The sequence below is a fragment of the Aspergillus mulundensis genome (assembly GCF_003369625.1).
Source record: "Aspergillus mulundensis strain DSM 5745 chromosome Unknown scaffold_1, whole genome shotgun sequence".
NCBI lineage: Eukaryota > Fungi > Ascomycota > Eurotiomycetes > Eurotiales > Aspergillaceae > Aspergillus > Aspergillus mulundensis.
This window is the reverse complement of record NW_020797889.1, coordinates 1,661,241-1,686,313: the sequence shown is the minus strand read 5'-3', so window position 1 is coordinate 1,686,313 and position 25,073 is coordinate 1,661,241. Positions and strand designations below refer to the sequence as shown.

At 51.9% G+C, this 25,073-nt stretch overlaps 6 protein-coding genes across 6 annotated transcripts; 3 read left to right on the top strand and 3 right to left on the bottom strand.

Annotated features, from left to right (window-relative positions):
• Positions 1–470: 470 nt before the first annotated feature.
• Positions 471–10,109, top strand: DSM5745_02067 (putative fermentation associated protein (Csf1); the record flags this gene model as incomplete). Its single annotated transcript, XM_026744083.1, has 3 exons — positions 471–526; positions 574–609; positions 665–10,109. The coding sequence occupies 3 exons, from the start codon at positions 471–473 to the stop codon at positions 10,107–10,109; spliced, it is 9,537 nt and encodes a 3,178-aa protein (XP_026607246.1).
• A 1,202-nt stretch (positions 10,110–11,311) lies between these two features.
• On the top strand, positions 11,312–14,133 carry DSM5745_02066 (elongation factor 2; the record flags this gene model as incomplete). Its single annotated transcript, XM_026744082.1, has 5 exons — positions 11,312–11,319; positions 11,402–11,417; positions 11,514–11,571; positions 11,628–14,062; positions 14,116–14,133. The coding sequence occupies 5 exons, from the start codon at positions 11,312–11,314 to the stop codon at positions 14,131–14,133; spliced, it is 2,535 nt and encodes an 844-aa protein (XP_026607245.1).
• Positions 14,134–14,861: 728 nt separating this feature from the next.
• DSM5745_02065 (CCCH zinc finger and RRM domain protein) lies at positions 14,862–17,342 on the top strand (the record flags this gene model as incomplete). The annotated part of the gene is made up of 5 exons (XM_026744081.1): positions 14,862–14,926; positions 14,996–15,114; positions 15,203–15,814; positions 15,869–16,860; positions 16,974–17,342. 5 exons carry the CDS (start codon positions 14,862–14,864, stop codon positions 17,340–17,342), a joined length of 2,157 nt encoding a protein of 718 aa, XP_026607244.1.
• Positions 17,343–17,674: 332 nt separating this feature from the next.
• Positions 17,675–18,409, bottom strand: DSM5745_02064 (putative lactoylglutathione lyase (Glo1); the record flags this gene model as incomplete). Its single annotated transcript, XM_026744080.1, has 2 exons — positions 17,675–17,716; positions 17,783–18,409. 2 exons carry the CDS (start codon positions 18,407–18,409, stop codon positions 17,675–17,677), a joined length of 669 nt encoding a protein of 222 aa, XP_026607243.1.
• Positions 18,410–18,900: 491 nt separating this feature from the next.
• On the bottom strand, positions 18,901–20,378 carry DSM5745_02063 (uncharacterized protein; the record flags this gene model as incomplete). Its single annotated transcript, XM_026744079.1, has 2 exons — positions 18,901–19,863; positions 19,914–20,378. 2 exons carry the CDS (start codon positions 20,376–20,378, stop codon positions 18,901–18,903), a joined length of 1,428 nt encoding a protein of 475 aa, XP_026607242.1.
• Positions 20,379–21,176: 798 nt separating this feature from the next.
• On the bottom strand, positions 21,177–24,938 carry DSM5745_02062 (GTPase BMS1; the record flags this gene model as incomplete). Its single annotated transcript, XM_026744078.1, has 4 exons — positions 21,177–24,503; positions 24,562–24,651; positions 24,722–24,792; positions 24,881–24,938. The coding sequence occupies 4 exons, from the start codon at positions 24,936–24,938 to the stop codon at positions 21,177–21,179; spliced, it is 3,546 nt and encodes a 1,181-aa protein (XP_026607241.1).
• Between the last annotated feature and the right edge of the window lie 135 nt (positions 24,939–25,073).

Genomic DNA, 25,073 nt, shown 5'->3' with positions numbered 1-25,073 from the left:
CCAGGTTGTTATCTCGGTTGCCATGATCATTCGCGGTCCTCGGCCGCGTACGCTGATCACAGCTCAATCAAAGCATGGCGGAGAACCGAGGGCTCGGAGAGAGAGGTCGCACTCAGGCGATTGTGGAAGGATGAATTAGCTTGACTTCGCGTTCTGATAAGACAGAAATCGCATAGCCAGAGTGAGCAGCTGGGCAGGCTGCAGGCATCATGCTCTACGCGTCGGCCTCCGTACCAGTCTAAAGCTCCTTCTTCCCCACCGCCTTCGGACCTTCTCCATCTCTCCTCCCCATCGCGATGATCACCATTTGCTTGTTACTTCAAAAACACTATGTTTCATGTTATGCTTGAGGTCTAAAACGATCCTCATGGAGGCAAACATCCCAGGCTTACCTTTAGTCGCCTTGAGGGACGCAATCTGACTCCGGCCGCCATGTTGAAGGCTATCGGCCGCTCAACGGATATCGCGAAATGTCCGCTTCATCATTCACGACCTTGGCTTTGACCCCAGACCCAAGTTTCAACTGGTAGGAACCCTGCTGTCGCTGTCATTACTGTGCTGATAGTTCTCTAGGTTCTTTCTTCTCCAGATTATTGTCTCGTGCATTCTGTAAGTTTGTGTGGTCCCCTGCTAGAGTACCTGGCTAATGCGAAGGTTTCCCAAGCGTACTGTTTTTCCTGCTCTACTTCAATCGCCTCTTTGCTGCCCTATTATCATACGGGATAAGAGCCTACACATGGCATTACTACCGCGCGTATGTTGACATAAACGCGCTCCAGATATCCCTACTTGGAGGGCGGATCTTCTTCAAAGGCATCCGATATCATGGCGTGAACGAGACAATCTTTATACATGGAGGGTTCGTCACCTGGAACTTCTGGAAGCGTGCGGTGAGACGCCCGGACTTTTCGCGCTTTAGAGTTCGAAGACCAGAGGACACTGAGGTTGGCGGGAGCGAGAGCGGCAGCATTGGGGAAACAGGAGGCGTCGACTGCCCTACCGCCCTTCCTTGTCGGATCACGGTCAAGTTCTATGGATTGGAATGGTTCATATATAATCGGACGCCGGCTTATGATGGCATTCTCGCTGGATTCAACCCGGCAGCATCGAATTTATCACCTGACTGTGAGAACGCATCATCAGACACCAGTTTGAAGGGCGACCGGGCTGCCGCACCATATTCAAACGAGTCATCGCTTGGACAGACCAATACTTCTGATGGCAGCACTGTTCACGATGGGACCGACATGGACGTGGGCGCTTCTCGGCGAGATACAAATGTTGAGCGGGAGATTGGGGACAGCTTGTCCAGCCTGCTACAGCTCTTGCCGCTGAAACTTGAATGTGACAAGGGTGCTATAGTGATGGGGAATGAGAATACAAGATCGGTTCTGACTACGACGTTTGATTCAGCGGCTGGTCTAATCGAGGCTTGTTGCGCCGCGAACCCTCTAGACCTTTATCGACAAGTGTTTAGCTTCAAATTCGAACACCCTATTGTGCAAATGAGGCCGAACCCCGATTATAAACAGACCCAATTATCTGCTGCAAAAAGACTAAGCACAACGCGGGACGAAAAACCTGGAGCGAAGAGGAAAAGAGATACCATATTCAATTACGAGTTCCAGAAGCGCAGGGTTTGGCACAGTGTCCGTGATCTCATACCGTACTTTCAGACCTCGGTCGAATCATTTCACATAACCGACAAGCGCGCCGGCCCAGGCCCTCGGCATACAGTTGATGCCAACCATGATACACGCTGGGTTGGCCTTTCCCGTTATCTAGACCAAGGCAGTCAAGATGATCATTCTGAATGGGATGCTATAGAATATGGCCGGTTCTCCACAATCTTGGATAGCCCTAGCCTGAATGTCTTATACTTTTGGGACATTCCAGGGGTTGTTAGGGCGCCTTTCGCCGCGGACGGAAACCGCCCGCCGAGAGCTCCCGACATCAACGGGGCGCCTGCTCCGGAATGGGGCATTGATGTCAGAGTCGCTGGTGGAATGATAAACTACGGGCCTTGGGCTGACAGAGAACGCGTCGGCCTGCAAAATATCTTCTTCCCTAACGCCTACCGAAATTCCCAGCCGGCGGCGCCTTTGCGCCCCGGAGCAACAAGACAAAGCTCGGCATTCAGATTCAGGATTGAATTCGATCAAGAGACCATTCTCCGTATCCCAACGCGAGAGCCGTCTAAGGATTGGCAGTGGAAAGGCCGTGGCGATGCCGTCCGCGGTGCATCCAAGTTGAAAAAGCAGCAACGCCGGAAACAGAACCGTGCTGCAGAAGGCGACAAAGGAAACGTTGGTCCCGATATGCGTCCTTTCGGATGGTTCTCCCTCCGCATCGCTGGAAATTCGACCATGAATTATACTATGGACATGGTCGCTGGGAAGTCAGGTTTCGCCAGCCAACTTCACCTTGACCTTCGTGGTTCGAAAATGTCGTCAAGTGTGAACCACGCGTTGCTATGGAACTGTCCCCGGCAGCTCATTACCTGTGATCTTTCAGTGCCGCTCTCTTGGAAAACGCTCCGTACATGGAACTTTGACGTGGAGAACCAGGATATGGAACTGTTTTTATTGCGGGACCATATATTTCTTCTGACCGATCTGATCACGGATTGGGGCTCCGGGCCCGCGTCTGATTACTATACATTCGTGCCGTTCGTCTATCGTTTGAACATGTCTTTTACAAATATACAGCTCTATGCTAATGTCAATGACTCGAACATCGTCAGCGACCCTACTAATCTCAGTGACAACCGCTTGCTTGTGGTCAAGAGCAGTAAGCTGACCTCGCATACCGTTATTCCGCTGGACAAGTACCGTGCTGAGCAGAACGCGGTGGACTTCAGTGTCACCCTCCAGGAATCTGAAATAGACTTTGTTGCTCCAATGTGGGACACACTGCATACATTCTTGAAGAACAAAACTACAGCCAGCTTGAAGACCCTGACCATAAATGGCACCTACAGCTATTTCCTCTCCACCTCGCCCGAGCTGACTGATACTCTACTACTCAACCTGCATGGCATCTCTCCGAGGTTGTACATGTTCGGTTTCCTCATCAAGTCCTTCATGACTGTGAAGGAGAATTACTTCGGCGAGGAAGTACACTTCAAAACACTTGAGGAATATCAAGAGCTCGCATATTCGGGGGATTCCGCCGCAGCACATAACGGAATCAACCCGAACAAAAAGACAAATGACCTGGACGTCGTATTGCGCGTCACTGTCGACTACCCATGTGTCTTACTTCCGGAGACCCTGTATGATGATCATAATTATGTTCAGCTTACTGCTCCTTCCCTCGAAATCGATTTGAGGTTTACCAACTACTACATGGACATGCAATTCTCACTTGCACCTTTGAAAGCTGCTTTAGAATCTCCCTGGATTAAAGAAGGTCCCGCAACTTCTGATACTCAGCTGTTTATAGATGGTGCCTCTGTCTACGGACACCGCATTTTTGGTTTACCTCCCACTGAGCCAACTTACGTTTGCAATTGGGATTTTGATATTGGAAGAATCATTGGCGAGTGCTCCCCCAAATTCCTGGCTTCACTGGCCAGTGCTTTGCAGAGCTTCGATTTCTCCTTTGATAACGAAGAAAATGCCCTTCCACCACTCTTCCCTGTCACTCTTCACGACGTGACGTTTCTGCGGGCTCGAATTGCTGCAGTACACATCTCCGTCCTTTTGGACGACAATGCCCTCCTACTAAAATCCGAGACAATAACGACCAAGTTCAATGACTGGGCTAATCATAGGTTCACGAAGCGTATGAGTCTTATGGTCCCAGACCTGTCCATTGCTGCTGTCGACTGCGCCTTCCTCCAGAAATCTGGCCTAGTTCCTCACGACGTCGTTCCACTTGCTCTGTTCCAGACATCTATAAAGCTTAAAATGGTTCAACGAAGGAGTGATATTGTGGAAAGTCGGAAACTTCAGCAGGATCATATCAAAGCCCACGACCAGAGAACTCAGCGCACACCGTGGCTTCTATTTGACTCGGAGGAGGTTGAGCCGGGTGCACTGTACCCGGGTCAGGATGTAGCACCTGGGCCAACTATTGCCATACCCACGATGCCCGAACCACTAACAACGCGCTCGGCATTGCAGGGCTTGTCCACAGCGGCATATCCAAGGGATGGGAGCAGCCAAAGAAGTTTTCTCCTTTCCTCAGATGCTTCCAGCATTGGACGCGGACTGAAAAAACGGACCCGTAGTTTGAACGAGACCCGGAGTATGTCATCTTCGATCCGCCGATACCGAAGATACCCCGGGCCGGTCAGAGATGGCCCGAAGCATGGAAAAATGGACATCCAACAAGGCTCTCGGGTTGACTCGAACACGTGGGCTGTCCCTGATTTTACCCTTCACCGGATCAAAATAAAAACTTCTAGCCTGCCGACAAGCCAGGTGCCGAGTGCCATTGTTCCTCAGCCAGACCCTCTGGCGCCGAAGTTCGACCCTCAACTTTCACCCTTTGAGAGTGATAGTACAACACACACTAATTTTATGGTCGACCTACATAATGGTGTGAAAGGCTTTTGTACACCGAGGTTTCTGTTTCTACTCTCCGTATTGCTTGGATCTCTGCAGTTGCGACACCCGGTTCAGATAATTGACTCGCTGCAGAAGGGCATTATTTCTGATATCATGGCCTACGAAAAATCGTTATCACGCCCAAAGAAAGTCACAAGCTTTGCTATTCGAGCTCCTGTGATCTCAATGAAGCTAGTCAACACCTCAGAACCTTCCGGTGCCGACGAAGCTAGCTTTCAAGATGAGTATAGGGTTGAAGTATCCCGCCTTCGCACGGAATTCCGGACAAAGGTCGAACGGCAAAAGGGAGATCTTCTCGCTGGCATCAAAGAAGAAATAACTGCACATGCCGCTGCTGAAAGTCTTTCAGTCTCGGTTGAAAGTAGTCAGACTGACCAGCACCGACAGAAATCAGGAGTCAGTTGTGTGATGCGTGACATCAGTTTCTGGACTGTGACCTCACCCGAAAGCAAATCAAATCTGCAAGTTCGTGCCTTTGATACGGCCACCTCGACTAAGTCAGTTGAGCAGCTCGCGTATCTTGTTCGCCGCACGACGACCATGCTTGATTCTGCAACATCATCCTTTCAACATGTCTCCACGCGTCGCCATACGCGATTACGCTTCTTGATATACTGCCTTACTCAATCTGCTGCAGATATGCCGGATCCTACATTCTTAACGCGCATTTCGTATATGCTCAGAATGGCTTCTGGACATTTGCGACACCATGATTCATGGAAGATCCTTTCTCGTATACGCAACGTCTTCAACAACCTCTCAATCGAGCAGAAAGATGAACTGACTGCAAAATGCTCCTCCGAGGACATTACATTGCTTCCCAATGCTAAAACAGATGTCCTTTCTAGCTTCGACCAATGGCGGGCATGGGATTTAGCTCACGTTGAGAAGAGCTATGTGATGCGACGAATATGGGGCTCGCCAGAGGAAAAATCCGGGGATGCACCATCCATGTCCTCCTTTTCCTCCACGATCAAACTTTTCCGCTTTTCTATTGACCCTGGACCCAGGGGAAGCGATTTTGTCGTCCGAGATCTGTCCACCGCTGTAGCATTCAATACCCGACAAAGTGACTCGAATGGCTCCGAAAACATGCTGAGATCTCTCGTCACTGTTCAGTCATACTGCTTCTCTGTGAGTCTACGTCTAAGGTGGGAGATTTTAGATCTACTGGAGGGTCTCGTAATCGCTATGTCCACAGTCACGTTGGAATCCACGGTTTCGGATGAGACCCCGGAGAATGAGTTCAAACAGAAGGAATTCCAGTTCGTCTTCGGTACAGATTCTGGAACATTGAATGTTGATGGCATCAACCTGAAACTAGCGCTCGTCGGCGAAGCCCTCCGAAGTTCCATAATCCTAAAACCCCTGGATCATCAGAGCGCGAGCGCGAGCCTGCTAATCAGCTCGAAAACGTCTTCGTTGGATCTTTCTAATCTTTCGAAGGTCATGATGCAATGGAAATTTATCGACCCCCACATCTACTGCTCTCGCTTTACTGAGAAGACGGTGGCCGAGGTCAAGCACGATTGGAAGGTCGCAGTATCGAGCCGAAGACTGAGATTCGACTTGAATGAGGATCCACTAAGTCTTGCCCACACAGCAGACAGGGTGATAGACGACGAGATCCAATTCGTTAATCAACTCATCAAGAACCTGAAGTTACCGGCACGCCAGTCTCATGACAAGGTCTCAGACGAGAAGCCACCGCAGCATAAGTTTCAGGTAGCCACCTTCCTAGATGATTACCGCCTGAGCTTCCGCATACTACCATCTCTGGCGTATACAATCTCCGGTGAGGTGGCGAGAGCCTCCATCATATCCAGGCTTGGGCCAAGGTTAGATGTTGATTTTGACGTGAAACACAATACCCATGCATTCCTTTCCAACGAAGCTGGCAATTGGAAGCCCGTGTCAGAGCTCGGTTTCCCCCCGATAAATGGTCGAATAGTAGCCAACATGTTGCCCAGTCGCACTGAGATGGAGGTCGACATCACCATCGAAATGATAGAACTTGAGGCCAGCGCGGTTCGCAGCCTTCTTGGTGTTCTGACGAGGCCTGAATTCTCTCATCTTATATCTGATCTCAAACAGAACATGGAGTCATTGAAGCTCCATTCACAGGAAGTCCTTGCCCTCGACATCGGTTCATCTAAACCTAAAGATAATTCCGACTCAGTGTTCCTTTACAGGGCCCGAACATCGATGGCTGGGACTAAGATACATGCGACAGCGCCTGGCTTAAACGGCAAGAACTACTCGGCAGACATGGGATTTAGCTTGGGAATGATTCGAATGCGGGTCAACAATGGCCTAGACGCCGGATATCCGACGGAGTACCCCGAATTCCAAATCGATACCTCAAAGATAAGCTTTGACCTGAGCAAGAAGGGCAGTCACAGTGCTCGTTCATACTGCAGCTTTGCCGTTGATGCCAAGGTCAAAGGAGCATCCACAACTGATGAGAATGGAAAGACTCTACAGTCTTTCCATCTAACCAGTGAGAACTTCAACATTGAACTTTATCCTGAAGCAGCCGCACTGGTTGTTGACGTGGCAGCTCATCTTCAAGAAAGGATTAGAACCTTGGACCTTTCGCATGAAGTGAAGCGGTTGAAAAAGTTGCGCCACCGAGTCCATTCACAGGCAAAGCCCAAGGCGTCGAATGTCCCTAGCGTTCAGGTACCCGATGATAGTGCTCAGAGTGATGACCTTTTCGGCGCCATATTCTCCCTGGCTCTCAACAACATTCAAGTTGCTTGGAACATGGCCACATTTTCGCAAGAGACATCTCACCACAGACCTGACGACCTGATATTCTCGATCAAGCGCGTGGATCTGTCAAACAAGAAAACGACCTCCGCTAAACTCCGAATCGAAAATGTTCAACTACAAATGGTGCCCGTCTCGGGTGATAGGAGGAAACGGGCGCTCAATTCAGCTTTGCTACCGGAGTTAGTGTTTAACGTGGCATACTCTTCGACAGCCGAAGACGTTCGCGTGGCGCTCCAGGCCGCAGGAAAGTCCCTGGACATAAGGGCTACCTCTGATTTCATACTCCCTGGGAACATGATCCAAAATTCAATAGCCTCTGCGGTCAAGACCATTCGCGATGCCAACTCTATCACGATGTCGAAACCGTCTGATGACAATACAAAACCGCGCTCTCTGTTCGGCAATAAACGTGTACGCTCCGTGCTTGTTGACGTTGATTTCGCTGGTGCCATTGTATCCTTGCAAGGGAAACAGAGCAAAGATCAGCAAACCCTTCTAACAACTACATTGAAGCAGAAAGTAGCGTCAGAGTCGAAGTACGGCCAGTTCATGCGCGATGATACGGCATCCACCGCAACATTACGCGCACCTGGTGTTGCATTGAAAGTCCAATTTGAGGACAGCGCCCATGAGGACTCCACTTTAAACGCAGAATTGAAAATAGATGCATCCACCAATGTCCTATATCCAAGCATCGTTCCATTGATTAGGCAGATGTCCGCCACGGTGAAGGAAGTCATGGGTGAGCAAACGAAGCCCAGAAGGCCCTCCAACACCATGATGCTGCAATCACAAAGACTTATGCAGGATACGCCCCTTGACACTAGCGACCCTGCCTCAGTACTCGGCCGGTGCAAATTGAACGTTGGCCTTTTGATCTGCAAGCAGGAGTTCAGTCTAAGCTGCCAACCCATCGCTCGAGTCGCAGCCACTGCGGGGTTTGAGAGTGTTTATGTTGCCATCAACACCGTCCAGTCTGACAAGGATGAACGATTCCTAGCGCTCTCTGTAGCGTTCAATGACTTTGGAGCGTCTGTGAAACATGTGTACTCAAACGAGTCGACTGCAAGCTTTGAAGTCAATTCAATTGTGATGTCATTGATGAACAACAGACACCTGGGCAAGTCAAAGGGAGTCTCGGTGGCTCTACGGGTGAGCCCCATGCAAGTCATGCTCAACGTCAGACAAGTTCAAGACCTCTTACTCTTTCGTGAGATCTGGGTACCGGCAAACGACTCTCCAGATCCGAGTGCAAAATTTGAGGCACAGCCTGCAGAGACGCAGGCCTACATCGTGCAACGCTACCAGCAAGTTGCTTCTGCTCCTGCTTTTCCATGGAACACCACTATAGCAATTGAAAAAGTCGCGATTCAGCTTGATATGGGGTCGACCTTAGGGAAAGCAGAGTTCGCGATCGATAACTTATGGCTCTCGTCCATGAAGACCTCTGTCCATGAGCAGGTTCTGTGTATTGGCCTCAAATCAGTCGGGATCGAAAGTACAGGCAGGCTGAGTGGCTTGGCCGAGTTCCACATCATCAAAGTCCGCACCTCTATTAACTGGCCGGAGGATACCACGGAAGTCAAGACGCCTTTGATCCAGGCCTCGATTTCTTTCGATCAGCTTCAGGTGAAAGTCTCTTTTGACTATCAACCGTTCTTGATCGCGCATATAGCATCCTTTGACTTCTTGATGTACAATGTCGGGGGTTCTACCGATGAAGCGAACGAGCGGCTGTTTAGTATCCTGGATGGAGGTGAAGTACAAGTATTCTGCACGACCTTGACTGTATCACAGTCGCTCGCGTTATTCCAGGCCTGGCAGAGGCTAATGCAAGACAAGCAAGCGGCTTACGAATCGTCATTGAGGGAGATTGACCGGTACCTTCGCAGGAAGGGCTCGGTCTTCTCCGATCGAACTGAACCATCCCAGAAGGTGACCAAGCAGGTTGAAGAGAAATCGGAACTGGCTCCTATCTCTCTCCAAACTGGAGTTGTCGTCACGATCCATACAGTTCATTTTGGAGTTTTTCCAAGCACCTTCTTTGACAACCATGTCTTCAAGCTAGAAGCCCGCGAGGCTCAAGCTCGATTCGATGTGTCACTGGACAAAGGCAAGATTCATAGCTCCCTGGGGCTCACATTAGGACAACTGCGTGTTGCCTTATCCCCAATCGAGCGGTCTGACCCCGTCCCGGTCGAGAAACTTCTTGTGAACGAGACTGCCACCCGAGTTATCGAAACCCGTGGGGGGACAATCCTCAAAGTTCCCCGAGTGGTGGCTGGGATGGAAACATGGCAAGGGCCAGGGTCGAACCAGATTGAGTATGTCTTCCGCAGCAGCTTTGAAGGCAAAGTCGACGTTGGCTGGAATTACTCCCGCATCAGCTTCATCAGGGACATGTGGGAGGCCCACTCTCGTGCATTGGCTTCGCGATTGGGCAAGCCGCTCCCGCCATCCGCCGTTCGCATTACAGGAGGCCTAAATGCAGAAGGTGGTGGAGACAAAAGCGACCAGCAAGAAAAGATCACCGCGGTTGTGAATGTGCCGCAGTCCAAGTACAACTATGTGGCAATGGAGCCGCCGGTGATTGAGACACCACAGCTACGGGACATGGGCGAAGCAACGCCACCGTTAGAGTGGATTGGTCTCCAAAGGGATAAGCTTCCTAATGTCACGCATCAAATTATCATTGTTACTCTGTTGGAGGTGGCCAAGGAGGTTGAGGACGCCTATGCTAAGATACTGTGGTCCTCATGAGTTCTCGTGTTGTTTGTCATTCTTGTATATCTTTTTGTATACTATAATCAGTGCGACTATACCCTTTCCCAATTGACATTCATGTGCTTTTTTCTTAGCCATATACAATAACGAGTCGATACGGAGTACTCTGCAGCTATTATGGCCCGTAAGACCCTAAAAGCAGCAATGTGTAGAGCTGGATATGGAAATCTTCTTGGCGGGTAACAAAGAGTTGAGCTCAAGCTAAGCTCCTTTGAGATTCTGAATCCTGATTTACAGATCTCAACCAATCAAATGTTGTGGCTTTGCAGAGCTTTCAGAGCTTCTGACGCTTAATAAGCGGCTACCCCACTACTGCCCCTCACCAGGGCTGCTACAAAATTCCAAGTCAGCAAAGGTGGCAGCAGGCTCCCGTTTCTATCATGAGTGGCAACATTGCAACAGGCAATTCATCATGGCTGCTGATTTCACTCGGACTCATGATTGGCTCAAGTTCTCCAAATTGCTGAGCGGTGTGTCCCAAGATTGAGGTCTATAAGCTGATTACCAACCATAGTTGCACTGCTAGATTCCCATGGATTGGTATGATATTGACGGGAGGTGACTCTTTCTTGATGCTTTATGTAGAATCGAAAAATCCCGAATGACTGTGAAGGTTATTTTGAGTCAGGATCGACTGAGCTTTGAAGCATGAAGTTTAGTGGTGACCACTAGCTGCCCGATCTCATGATGTAGACCACGGACACCCTGCACCGTCGGCGGAGGTGAAAGCCATCAACAGCAGATGAGGAATCAAGCAGTGGCAACAGAACACTCCATGTCCCTTTTGCATAGAGGAGTCATATGTTTCGTAAAAACCGGAGTTAAACGGCAGCAGAGGGGCACAAGCGGGAATTGGGTGGAAAAAAACGCACATCCCAGATTGGGATTCGGGAAAAAACCAACCACCGCCGGCCCCACGACCACTAAAAGAACTCGCTTGCTCCCTTCCCCTCCTCGCTCTCCCTCCCTCCTCTCTTCAACCCTCTCTCTCTCCTCTTTCAGTCTCTCCTCTGGAGCAGCGCACATAGGCCTTTTTTCTATCCCCAGGTCATCTTCAGGTCGAGCTAGCTCTCGGTCCTGATCTTTTGTGTCGTTCTTGCTTTCTTCTTTTCTTTTTCTTTTCCCCTCTTCCACACAAACCCCGCCTTTAAGGCTTTAACAGAAAAAAAACCGCCAAAATGGTCAAGTACGTCGTCCATCCCAAACCATCAAGATGGTTATCGCAATGAAAATGAAAAGGATGTATTTGCTAACGTCCGCTTTTACAGCTTCACTATCGAGGAGGTATGCCGTTCCCTGTATACGATGGCGATGCGGAGCTATAAAATTTTTTCTGGTCGACCGGGCGGATGAGGATGATATGGTACTAACAATGACTAGCTCCGCTCCCTCATGGACCGCAAGGCCAACATCCGTAACATGTCGGTCATTGCTCACGGTACGTACTTGATGGTTCCTATGATGGAGATGGTCTGTATACTGAGTGCTTGCTAGTCGATCACGGAAAGTCCACCCTCTCCGACTCTCTGGTCTCTCGTGCCGGTATCATTGCTGGTGCCAAGGCTGGTGACGCCCGTTTCATGGACACCCGTCCTGATGAGCAGGAGCGTGGTATCACTATCAAGTCCACTGCCATCTCTCTTTACGCCAAGTTCGCCGATGAGGAGGATCTCAAGGAGATTCCCCAGGCCGTCGACGGTAACGAGTTCTTGATCAACTTGATCGACTCCCCCGGTCACGTTGATTTCTCCTCTGAAGTCACTGCTGCCCTCCGTGTCACCGACGGTGCCCTCGTCGTCGTCGACTGTGTGTCTGGTGTCTGCGTCCAGACCGAGACTGTGCTCCGTCAGGCTCTGACTGAGCGTATCAAGCCCGTCCTTATCATCAACAAGGTCGACCGTTCCATGCTCGAACTCCAGATCGAGAAGGAGGAACTCTACCAGTCTTTCGCCCGTACCGTTGAGTCCGTCAACGTCATCATCGCTACCTACGAGGACCCCGCCCTTGGCAACGTCATGGTCTACCCCGAGAAGGGTACCGTTGCTTTCGGTTCCGGTCTCCACGGTTGGGCTTTCACCGTCCGCCAGTTCGCCGTCAAGTTCGCCAAGAAGTTCGGTGTTGACCGCAAGAAGATGCTCGAACGTCTGTGGGGTGACAACTACTTCAACCCCAAGACCAAGAAGTGGACCAAGACCCAGCCCGAGGTCGACGGCAAGCCCGTTGAGCGTGCTTTCAACATGTTCATTCTTGACCCCATCTACAAGATCTTCCAGCTTGTCACCAACGACAAGAGGGACCAGATCCCCGCTCTCCTTGAGAAGATCGAGGTTAAGCTTGCAAGCGACGAGAAGGACCAGGCCGGCAAGCAGCTCCTCAAGACCATCATGCGCAAGTTCCTTCCCGCTGCCGACGCTATGCTTGAGATGATCTGTATCCACCTTCCTTCTCCCGTCACTGCTCAGAAGTACCGTGCTGAGACTCTGTACGAGGGTCCTGCTGATGACGAGGCTTGCATTGGTATCCGTGACTGTGACCCCAAGGCTCCTCTCATGCTTTACGTCTCCAAGATGGTTCCCACCTCCGACAAGGGTCGTTTCTACGCTTTCGGTCGTGTCTACGCCGGTACCGTCAAGTCCGGTCTTAAGGTCCGCATCCAGGGTCCTAACTACACTCCTGGCAAGAAGGAGGACCTGTTCATCAAGTCCATCCAGCGTACCATTCTCATGATGGGTCGTTTCGTCGAGCCCATCGAGGATGTTCCCGCCGGTAACATCGTCGGTCTCGTCGGTGTTGACCAGTTCTTGCTCAAGTCTGGTACCCTCACCACCTCCGACACTGCCCACAACCTCAAGGTCATGAAGTTCTCCGTTTCCCCCGTCGTGCAGCGCTCCGTTGAGGTCAAGAACGCTGGTGACCTGCCCAAGCTTGTCGAGGGTCTTAAGCGTCTCTCCAAGTCCGACCCCTGTGTCCTTACCATGATCAACGAGTCTGGTGAGCACGTCGTTGCCGGTGCTGGTGAGCTCCACCTCGAAATTTGCTTGAAGGATCTCGAGGAGGACCACGCTGGTGTTCCTCTCCGTATCTCCGACCCCGTCGTTTCCTACCGTGAGACCGTTACCGAGAAGTCTTCCATGACTGCTCTGTCCAAGTCCCCCAACAAGCACAACCGTCTCTACATGGTTGCCGAGCCTCTCGGCGAGGAGGTCTCCAAGGCCATTGAGGAGGGCAAGATCAACCCCCGTGACGATTTCAAGGCCCGTGCTCGTATCCTTGCGGATGACTACGAGTGGGATGTCACCGACGCCCGTAAGATTTGGTGTTTCGGTCCCGACACCACTGGTGCCAACTTGCTCGTTGACCAGACCAAGGCCGTCCAGTACCTCAACGAAATTAAGGACTCCGTCGTCTCCGGTTTCCAGTGGGCCACTCGTGAGGGTCCCGTTGCTGAGGAGCCCATGCGCTCCGTCCGCTTCAACGTCCTTGATGTTACCCTTCACGCTGATGCCATCCACCGTGGTGGTGGTCAGATCATCCCTACCGCTCGTCGTGTCCTCTACGCCTCCACTCTCCTTGCCGAGCCCGGTATCCTCGAGCCCATCTTCAACGTCGAGATCCAGGTTCCCGAGCAGGCTATGGGTGGTATCTACGGTGTCCTTACTCGCCGCCGTGGTCACGTCTACACTGAGGAGCAGCGTGTCGGTACTCCTCTGTTCACCGTCAAGGCTTACCTGCCCGTCAACGAGTCCTTCGGTTTCCCCGGTGAGCTTCGCCAGGCCACTGGTGGTCAGGCCTTCCCTCAGTCCGTCTTCGACCACTGGGCTGTTCTTCCTGGTGGTTCTCCTCTTGACGTCACTACCAAGCCTGGTCAGGTCGTCAACGAGATGCGTAAGCGCAAGGGTCTCAAGGAGGCTGTTCCCCCTTACACCGAAGTAAGTTCCTTTTTGATTCCCTTATGGTTTTCAGTTACTAACCCCCTTCACAGTACTACGACAAGCTGTAAAAACGTTCTACACAAACGTACTAGGATTCAAGCCTTTTTGTGCTCGAATCCTATGTTTATGAACTTGATGAACGCAATACCCGGCCAATGCTAAAAGGGAGACAACCGCGCAAGAAAAATAAATCGACGCAATGCAGCTTAATGTCGTATGGGTTTTCGGAACACTAGAGCAGTAGAAACCGGTGTGCTCATGCATTTGCTATGGCCTACTTTTCCTTTTTCTTTTTGTTATGTTAACGGCTACGATATGTTCTAGTTGGACACGAAAAATATGATATTGTTCAATGTTCATTACCCTTGAATTAAAGCAGTAGTGATTAATCATTAGGGGCTCTAGATTACTTGCCATGTGTATTCTGCTTACCTAGGTAGGTAGCCCTAGTGCTTGCCCAAGGTGTAAGCTTGAGGCTGTGAAACCCTGTGAAGGTACATCACGTGAACGCCCGCATCCTTCTTCGGGTCTCGCGCATCTTCAGAGCTCTGTCAGTTCCGCAGGAGCACTTTTTGCTGCATTGCTTTTGTGTTGTTTCTATTGCACAACCCTTGTTGGTACTATCCTTTTGGGAATGAGATGAACTGAATTTGCGCCAATTACCCATCCTTTGGTTCACACAGATTGTGCGTTGTAACACACTAATTTGCGAACTGCTTGCACCCACGTTACTATTACGTCGGCGCCGGCGACAATTCCGTTCATCTCCGTGTTGTACTTGAAATACTGTGACAACATGCAGCTCACAGAGGATCAGGCCGCAGAGGTCAAGACATGGGTGGTAAAAAAGCTGGAAGACATGTAAGGCTCGAGCGCGCATCCAGAAGGCTGGGCTGGTGGGAAATTTCGGTCGCTAACTCTGCAGACTAGATCGGACGCAGATTCCGACGTGCTCGCGGATTATGTTCTAGCTCTTATCAGGTCTGACGCTCCTGATGAAGAGATCCGCAAGGCTTCCGTCGAGAATTTGGAGGATTTTTTGCGAGAGCGTGAGTTTTATCTTCCAGTCCATGTCTGCCCCTTGAGTTCGTGCATCGGAGTGGAGGATGTGACAGCTAAATGGTCTTTATTGATTAGATACCACTGGATTTGTCGAAGATCTCTTTGCTACGTTCGCGCCCAAGCAGACGCCCGCCGCACCGTCCCAGGCACAACTTCCCCAGGCTCCCACCCAGCCACCCACACAACACATCCCGCCATCGGGGCCTTTGAACGGCTCGTACGGACCGCAACCACATGGTGATAACTTTAGTCGCAAGCGCACCTTCGACGATGGTTTCGGTGAGAACCAAGCACATGAGGGCTCTCACCACCACCGGAACTTCAAGAACCCTCGTCGTGGGCGAGGTGGACATTGGATGGGGAGAGATGGCCACCCTCCGTCTGGTCCGGGGCAATTCCCTCAGCCCGGCGGGGGATTTCCGGTTATGCCTCCTTCGTTTCCAGGGTTTGACCAGAACGATCCTATGGCAGCCATGATGGCATTGCAGAGCATGGGCTTTCCGCAGATGCCAGGTATGCCTCCTATGCCTATGCCGCCGGGAGGTGGAGCTCCTGGGCAGCAGCCGGATCAGATGGGACCGAAGAGCACAGAAAAGTGCCCTTTCTACGAAACTCAAGGGATCTGCTACTTGGGTGGTGCTTGTCCCTATCAGCATGATACGGTGCCGGGTGCTTCAAAGGATGATGGTACGCTTCCGGCCGCACTGTACTTGAAAGATATAAGTATGCTAACAACCGTAGAATATGACCCGAAATCGTCAGGCATCGTTCCTGACTTTAGACGTCGCCACGACGGCCCAATGCGGGGCAGCGACAGAGGCCGCGGTCGTGGGCGTGGCGGGGATAGAGGTGGCTTCAACAATCGCAGCCGTCGATCGGATTTCTCTGCTGCCGGACCTAACGATGATCCGACCGTCAAGACGATTGTTGTGGAGCAAATCCCAGACGACAAGCTCGATGAATTCTCGGTGAGAGAGTTCTTCTCTCAGTACGGCGAGATCGCAGATCTTTCGCTCCAGCCATACAAGAAACTAGCCCTAATCACCTACGCCGACCATGCCACTGCCAAGGCAGCGTGGTCCAGCCCGAAGGTGATTTTCGACAACCGGTTCGTCAAAGTATACTGGCATAAACCGAAGGAGCGACCAGGCGCCAATGGGTTGGATTCCCAACCATTTGATGCAGAGGAATTCCAGAAACAGCAGGAAGAAGCGCAAAAGGCCTACGAAGAGAAAGCCAGACAGCGCCAAGAAACAGAAAAAGCCAAGCAGGACTTAGAGAAACAGCGCGAGGAACTGCTCAAGAAGCAGGAAGAGGAGAAAAAGCGACTTCTGCTGAAAATCGGCGGCGCCGCTTCATCGGGCAGCGCAACACCAACCGGCGAGGCATCGAAGTCCCCCTCTGACGAAAACGCCAGCGAACAAACCAAACAGCTCCGTGCCCAACTCGCAGCCCTTGAAGCTGAAGCGAAGAGCCTAGGTCTAGACCCCAACCACTCTTCCGACCCTAGCACATCCTACCGCGGTCGCGGGAGAGGCTACGGCCGCGGCGGCTACCCACCACGTGGCCGCGGCTACGACCCGTCATATCGCGGCTCTTATCGCGGGCGAGGCGGGTTCCCTGCACGCGGTCGCGGCGGTGTCCTGCGCCTCGACAATCGGCCCAAGCGGGTTGCCGTCTCGGGCATCAAGCCACACTCTGAGCAGGATGAGGCGTTCCGGCAGCACCTTATTGTGAGTCTCCACCCCTAAACTAACGCTCCCCATCTCTCCATCTCCCCATACGCATGCATACTTACCTTAACCCTAAACCATGTGGTGTAACCCTAACTAACCCACCCCTCCAGGGCGTCGGCGACTACGAATCCGTAACACCCAACCCCAACGAAGAAAACTCCCTCATCGTCTCCTTCAAAGAGCGCTACCAAGCCGAGAAATTCATGTTTAGCTCCCGCAATATCCCCTCCGTCGGCGAGGTCCAGCTCTCGTGGGTGCCGAACCCGCCGATCTCTATCCCGCCGCCATCAACAACAGGCCAACAATCCGTCAGCACATCAGGGCTAGATGGCAAAACCGGCTCTGACGAAGACACAATCATGGATTCGGTCTCGGACCAGGATCAGGTGCGTGGTGGGAACCAGGCGAATGGGGCGGTGGCTGGCGCTGCGGAGGTCGATTATGATGTTGCGGAGGATGATGATACCTGGGGCGCTTAGTGTTGCTTCGTTGTGCCTAGTAGCTATGAGAAGAGCATGCTTCGCCTTTTTGTTGGAGTTAGATATCTGTTTCGATATGATCATCTAGAATCGAACTACTTCTTGTGCATGCCCGTTTCTGGGTCAATTGCAATCGAAACGACTGAAAAAATACTTTCACGAGGTAAATGAGGACCAACTTCAGATTAATGTTTGATGTTCTAGTATATACTTCTCTAAGAGATGTATGTTCAAGACGCATTCCCCGCAAGACAAGGCTAGGAATGAGCCTACTCTAATAAAGGGGTATTGGATAGCGTGGTTCTGAAAAGAAACCCCATGCCATCGGCTTTCTAACTCATAGATTGCGGAACGAGCTCTACAGTATACCCATCCTAACAACACTCCGTTAGCGGTGTCCAACACATCTCGGAATGAACAAGAAAAAAGGGAGCGCTCACCGGATCAGCCACAAAAGCAATCTGGTCAAAGACAGCCTTATAGGTCGGATGGATCTCGCCCACACCCACACCACGCTCTTCCTCCCACTTGCTGAGCGGTATGCTCTCGCGCGTTGTTACACCAAGGTCCTTGATAACCTTTACCCCAGCATTCCTCAGTCTCTCAAGAGCACTGGGGACATCTGGAACAGTGAACCCGAGATGCCCGAATCCCAAATGAGGCGGCACGTTACCCGTGGACATCTCATACCCCCCTTCAGCGGTATCCTTCTCCGAGCCATGGATGTGGTATAGTTCCAGCAGGCCTAGTGTCGATGTAAGGGTCTTGTTATCCCCGCCGACCTTGGCGGACCATGCGGGGAGATCGGCGCGGTCTTCAGGTGTGGACGGGTAGCCCAGGTAGTAGATTGTCCACGGACCTGTGTTCATCGTGAACACGGTACGCATGCCCATCAGGTCAATGTAGAAGTGGAGCGAGCGCTTAGGATCGCGGATGCGGAGCATGAGGTGGTTTAGCTTGTAGCCCACCGTGGGGCTATTTTCCGGGAGCGCGGGGTCCGTGTTGTGCCCTCCGGGGAGGAAGGCGCCGACTTCGAAGGGAGAGGGAGAGGGCTGAGAGGAGCTCATTTTTGAAGGTCTGAGGGTTTCTCAAGGTCTGTTCTAGGGTTAGAGATTAAGAACGTAAGGAGACGGTAAGAAAGCTCGAGGTTTGCGATGAAAGAGGGATGTATTCGACAGTTAATGTCAACGGCGCAAACCCAGGTCCTCGAAAAGGTCTGGGACGAGTTCAATCGGCGATGTATTCCTTGCAAGATTCTGGAGAAGCCGGGCTAAGCTGGGGTATTTCTACTCCAGCTATGGCATATGTGTGGGTATAGTTCTGCACCGATCGCGGTATACATGTGGCTGGCTCAGTGGGGATATTCCGGGCTCTCGGGGTACGTCCGTGGCAGGTGTCACCCCAAAATGACAATGCGAACGGTTCAAAGTCCCAACAAAGTGACGGAGCATGCAACTAACGCGTGCGCATTGTGGCAGGATGGAGAGTTCCTTCGAGCTCGCAAGCTCTAGGGTCCCTGGAAGAAGCCCCCAGTGTAAACAATGCAATCCATTCCATGCTATGTATCGCGTCGCGCACTTCCCACCCCACCAATCGTGCTAGGACGAGCCTCGACTCTAGTCCGACGACTTGAAGTGTAATTAGCATCGTCTTCACTATCACTGTCCATTTGATCGAGGATCAAATCAATCTCATCCCCCGCGCGGGTCTCCTTGTTGTGGGAGACCGCAGGCTGTCTGCTGCTGGATTGATTGTCGACAACTGATTCGTGCCACCGAACACCTTGCGAAGCACTATCATCAACATTCTTGACGTCCTGGTTGCGCTGGGAGTTTTGCGAGTTCGAATAGTACCCCGAAGTTCCCGGACTAGACATGAAAAGTAGGGTCTCAATAGCATCTTGTTCCATTGAGGAACTTTGCAAGTTCTCCGACAATCCGCTGAACGGCCCTACACTATTGTACCCCGAGGGTCGAAGCGGCGGTGTTTCAGGCACGCGTGTGACTTCTGAGCCTATCAGAAACTCTTGCTGTGACCGGCTGCGCTTATGCAGGGGAAATGGCGCGTATCGCAAGGAGTTACCGGGAATATTCGAGTTTGGACGTCGTCGTTGGCCGTTTACACGACCTGAGTCTATATCCGGAGGTGGAGCTAGCTTCGGTGGAGGCTGCCGCTCTGAAGAGCGTTCGACAGACTTTTGCGGATCTTGTTGCGGTTGTGGGTATATATCACTCGTTATGTTCAGGGCCTGTCGTATGGGGGCATCAAGACGATAGAAACTGGATGCGGCAGGAGCATCCGGCGCGGATACAGTAGTTCCATCTGGTGAATCCTCAAGTTGGTCTCTGAAGTCACCAATCAACGATTGCCCTGATTGAGACAATGTCTCAACGCTAAGGATCGGTGTCGAGCTGTTTCTATGCAGCAAGCCTGTCGGCGACTGATATGGTGACTGCGATTGCCGCTTCTTCTCAATCCTAGCAGCGGCATAGGATAAGCGCGTGCGTAACTGGACAGATAGCTAAAGGGAAATCAGCAATCCACTAGTGACCTAATGGTGCAAAGACCTACCGCAGCGATTTTGGAGCCGCGCGATCCGAGACCTGTGCTGTGGGAGCGGCGACGTCCAGTGTCCTCGAGTCTCGGCATGTGCTGGGCATTCATCAAAGGCCTCGTGTAATGAAATTCGTCCTGTCTCGGTATGTCACTTTGCTCGTTCACCTTTGGGCCACTTGCGTCCTTTGAATATGTGTCTATCTCGTGTCTGACGCGTAAATTGTCCTGCGATCGCGTACCTCCCTTCAGAGGTACCGCTGGTGACCTGTGTAGCCATGCTCGAGCGTCAACAGCAACTCTGTTCGAATGCGGAAGTATACTAGAAGCCGCATCTAGAGATAGGGGTCGTGTTCCTGCAGGTCGCCCGTTATAATAATCCAACTTGCTCGGCACATCGGTAGTCGAAGTATCGTCGCGTCGATATATATGTCCCGGGCTCTGCGCGCCCTGCCGAGTATCAACTTGCAACGATCTGTCCATTATTGACTGCGGTGCGCGAAACGGGCGAGTAACTCCGTAGATACGCGTCCAAGGCCGTTGTAGATCGACAGGCAAAATATGGACCGTGCACGGGGTGCTCCGTATACCCCGGACTGAGGGCGGCCGTTGGCGCGGGAACGTGTTCAGAATACCGGGGGAACCCAGGTCAGCCACCAAGCCCAGCAGGCAGCTTCACCAATCACCTCTCTGTAAATATCCTTCAGGTCGATCCGCTGCAAGGAGCATGCCCCTGGACTGGAATTCTGCACGTGCGAGACGGGCCCTTACAGCAACAGTACCCAGCACAACCGGAGTTGAATGCTGTATGTCTCCACCTGAAGCTGTTGCGGGCTCATGGGTCGGGAATCGGGGATCGCGAACCAAGGTATGAAGAGGCGCGGGCGAGAACACTCAGGACATGGTTATGGGTAGTTATTTGTGCAGGGTAAATAAAGTCCTGGCCAGGAAATGCTGTATCGGCTCAGGTTGGAGTAGAAGGTTGTACTTTAGGAGTCACTCCATTGTCAACACGTGTGACGCGTTTCCACAGCACGGTCACGTGGGAGGTACCTAAGTCTATTCCGGCCTGGGCTTTGGTGGTACAACAATAAAGATGGTATGGAGGAGATTGGGACAATCAACGACCTATTACCAGCGAAGCAGAACTTATAAGATATCAGTAACCTCGGATTGTTTTGATGAAAGGTATCTCTGAACGCCATCGGTCATGCGACTTATAGGTACAACATCGTCATCACATGTACTTTTATATATGCAAGCGACCAAGAAGCTAGCTTATTACCTACGCTTCTTACCACCACCGCCTTCTCCATCATCATTCTTGCGCTTCTTGCCCTCTCTCCGCCAGTACTCATCACGCTCCCTCTTCTCTCTCTCGGCTTTCTTCTCCAGACCCTCCGCAACCTTCGCACGGTAGACCTTCCTGCGCTCCTCCTGCTTGACAGCACGCTTGGCCTGCTTGTCGTTCCGCAGGGTGTTGAGCTTCTGCATCAGGTCGCGGGCCTTCTTCTCCTCTCCGCCTAGAACAACGGCACGCTTCTGCAGATAGGTCCTGTCCTTGCGCGCCTTTGTGCGGGTGATCTGAGACTTGAAGGGGAGTTCCGCAGCTAGTTGACGGGGAACGCGGAGGGGGTTGAAGTGGCGTTCAGAGCGCTCGATCTTGTGGTATGCAGAGTCCTTGTTCAGGGGCGTTGGGATACCCTTTTCACGTCGGACCTCTCCCGTTAGTCGCATACCCTTCCAGCCAGCATCGCCCGACTCGCCCTCTTCCTGATCCAGGAGGTTGGTGACTGGGTTGTAGAAGCGGTGAGGCTTGATGGGGTACCATGCGCGCAGGAAGACAATGTCACTCATGAGAATCTTGTCTTCAAAAGTGGCACGGAAACATCCATCTGGTTTGCTTAGAGCTCGCTTGATCTGACCTCGGATTCCAGACACGGTTCGGATCGCCGCTCCCTCGAACTTGGCGATTTCGAGAGATGAGTTGAACATGTCCTTGATGAAGGCCGTGTTCTTGAAGATCTTGTAGGCGACACCGGTGAGTTTGAGCTTCTTCACAATTTCGGTGTGTTCGTCCACGCTCAAGACCACTCCAGTGGCCGCTATCCTGAAACCAGGGTTCTTGTTTGAAAATGATTGAACACAGCAGAAACCGGTGTTCGGCGCAACGAGTGGCCCGTAGAATGTACCGAAGCAGTGCATGTGCTCGGGGGTGTACTTGAGCATGCGGTTACGGGTTCGACTGTCTGAGGTGCTGTACATGGGCAGACTCTGGAAGCGGCGCCAACCGAGAGAGAAAATGAGCGGATCGTTGCTCTTCAGAATCTTCTTGTGCCAACGGTGTCTCTTGATACGGATCTGGACATATCCGAAGCGGTCCTCAGTCGGAGCCAGGCCACCAACAATGACAGGGTATCGAGGATTGAACTTCGTCGCAAATTCACAAGGTACCTTCTCGAGTACGATACGGGCGTATGTTCCCGCTCTGTAACCCTCGGCTCTAGCCCTAGAGTTAGGGTCCAGAGACTCGAATTCGGCGCGGTTGATGTCGGTCTGCTTCTGCATCTTCGCCTTTTGTGCGTCGTACCATTCGTCCTCTCCGAATTCCTCTTCAGGATCGGCACCGTCTCCTCTTGAATTGTCTTTCGAGTTTGCGAATCCCTCGCGATCCTCCTCTTCAAATCGGAGCCTCAAGTCTTCCTTCTTCTTAGCGTTACGCGCACGCTCGGCTTCCAGATCTTCCGGACCATCGTTTTCTTCATCTTCGCCATCATCTTCGCCTTCATCCTCGTCTTCGTCTTGGATCCCATTGAAGACCTCTCCAGTCTCCAGATCTTCAAACGCACCGTCTCCCTCGTCATCCTCGTCAAAGGCATCATCAACATCCTCGTCGTCCTCGTCGTCCTCGTCGTCGCCATCGCCCATTTTAGCACTAGCAAAACGTTTTCGCAGAGCCTCAATCATCTCTTCGTCACGCCATTTCTTTTCCAACTCCTCGTAGTCGTATTCGGGAACAGCGCGGTACTCGGCTTGCTCTTCCTCCTCAACATTGGTCTTCTTGAAGAACGTTTCCTCATCTTCATCGCCTTCAGGCTCCTCATCTTCGTCCTCCTCACCGCGCCATCGGCGGATAACCTCGGCCGGGGTCATTGACTCATCGTACATGGTACGCGAAAGGTCCGTGATGCGGAATTTGGGACGCTTTGAATGGAGTGACTTGGCGTTTTCGAGCATGTTATCCTTCCATCGGACGGTCCCATCATCCTCCTCGTCTGATTCCTCTTCCTCATCGGCGCTCTCGAGGACTTGATCCTCCACGGACGAGATAGAGCCCAGATCCGAGTCACTGTCAGCGAATGCGATATCGGATTCCTGACGGGACGACGGTCCGTTTTGTCTCTCCCTGAAGCTCTCTGCGAAGTCTGCAGGAGCGGAAACGTCCACTTCCTCCTCGTCTTCATCACTGCCCTCTTCCATGTCATCCTCCTCCTCTTCCTCCTCATCGTCCGCGCTTTCGAAGCCTTCATCTTCTTCTTCAACATTTTGGTTGCCATCTCCGGCAAATCGTACTTCTCTTCTGTGTTTCCTTCCGGTGCCGCTGTCTTCGTCTTCGGTCTTCGTGATGGCCTCTCCACCGCTGAACAGGCGGAGACCGGCATCTGCCTCACCGAGAAGTTTCCGCTCGCCTTGCAAGCCAATAACGAGTTGTTCACCTAAGCCACGGTCCGGATCGCGGTCCTCATCGTCCTCGTTGTTGAAATTGGAGGTCTTTACGTCAATGTAGACGGCATCTTTGTCGACCAAGACACCACCAACGTCAGACATCGGAGCAAAGAGCAGCTTTTGCTTTTCACCCAGCCTGCGCTTGTTCGATTTCCCGGTGGCTTTTTGTATCTGCTGATCCATAAACGGGGTTGGACAGGGGTCAGGCAGAGCCTCGATTCCGGAAACCGTCAAATCGCCAACCCCAGGTACGTGAACGCGTGCGCCTTGCGCAGGGAAGTTCGTTCCTCGTAGGTAACCGTACAGGGCAATCGTCCGGTCGCATTTCGGGTCCTTTTCGATCTCTGTCGGTGGCGTGATATCGAGAAAGCGGTCCGCAAGAGCATAAGGATGGGAGTTACGCCACACAAGAGGCCGAGGGTTCTTCATGACCGACAGAAAGCGGGACAAATTGTGCACCTCTCGATCGGGATAGCGGCCGTTGATAACACCGGAGAGGTAAAAGAGCTTTGCACCGTTGTACAGCTCACTCCAGAAGCGATTCTTAAGACGTTTCTTGGCGGCTCGCAGCGTGCTCTGCTTCTTAAACAGATCCAAGTGTGTAAGGATACCGAAAACATTTCCGGGCATACCGCTGGTAGACAGAACATTCAAAAACTCCATAGTCTCCATCTCGAATCCGTAGTTACCGTCAATCATCAGGAGCACAATATCGGCGATCTTAGCCACATCGATCATAGCGGCCAGCGAGTCGGAAGGACATTCTAGGATAGTAAGACGTCGCTTCTTGGACGTCACCACCGTCAAAGGTCCATTGGGCGTGCTGAGCGTCTGCTTGGTGTATCGGCGGATCAAGGACTTGATGAGTGTCGTTTTTCCAACCTGTGCGGAGAGGATATGTTAGTTGCGCACTCCAGTTTACAAATCTCTAGACACTTACACCAGAAGGTCCAACAACAGCGACAACGAGCGGGGGAGCTTCTTCAGGCAAGCGATCGACCAGAGGAACGTGCAGTCTCTTCTCTTTGATCTATATGGGACACAAACATCAGCTCGCAGGTCCGGAAACGAAAAATCGAAAGTCAAGGTATCGACTGTACATCGTGAGATCTCGCGCCCGCTTTGTTTGCCTTGCCGGCGTTCGAAAAGGCAAAAGCTTTCGGGTTGGGTCCTATAATTCCAAACTGAATGTAAGCAACTATTACTTCAAGAGAACAGCGTGCCACGGCAGTTTGCGACAGAGTTGCTGCTATACTGACCATCGTATTTCTTCTTCTCTTTTGTAACCCGGTGGGCCCTGTTAGATTGTTGCTCCATGATGGAGAATGAAGGCCAACAACCTGACAGGAAGCCGGAATCTTCCTGTACTTTAGCGACCCGCGAGAAAGCTGTGCTGCTCTCTTCCTCCCTCCGTCAAGCACTTTTCGGAGCGGAGATTGTTGGCGCCGAATA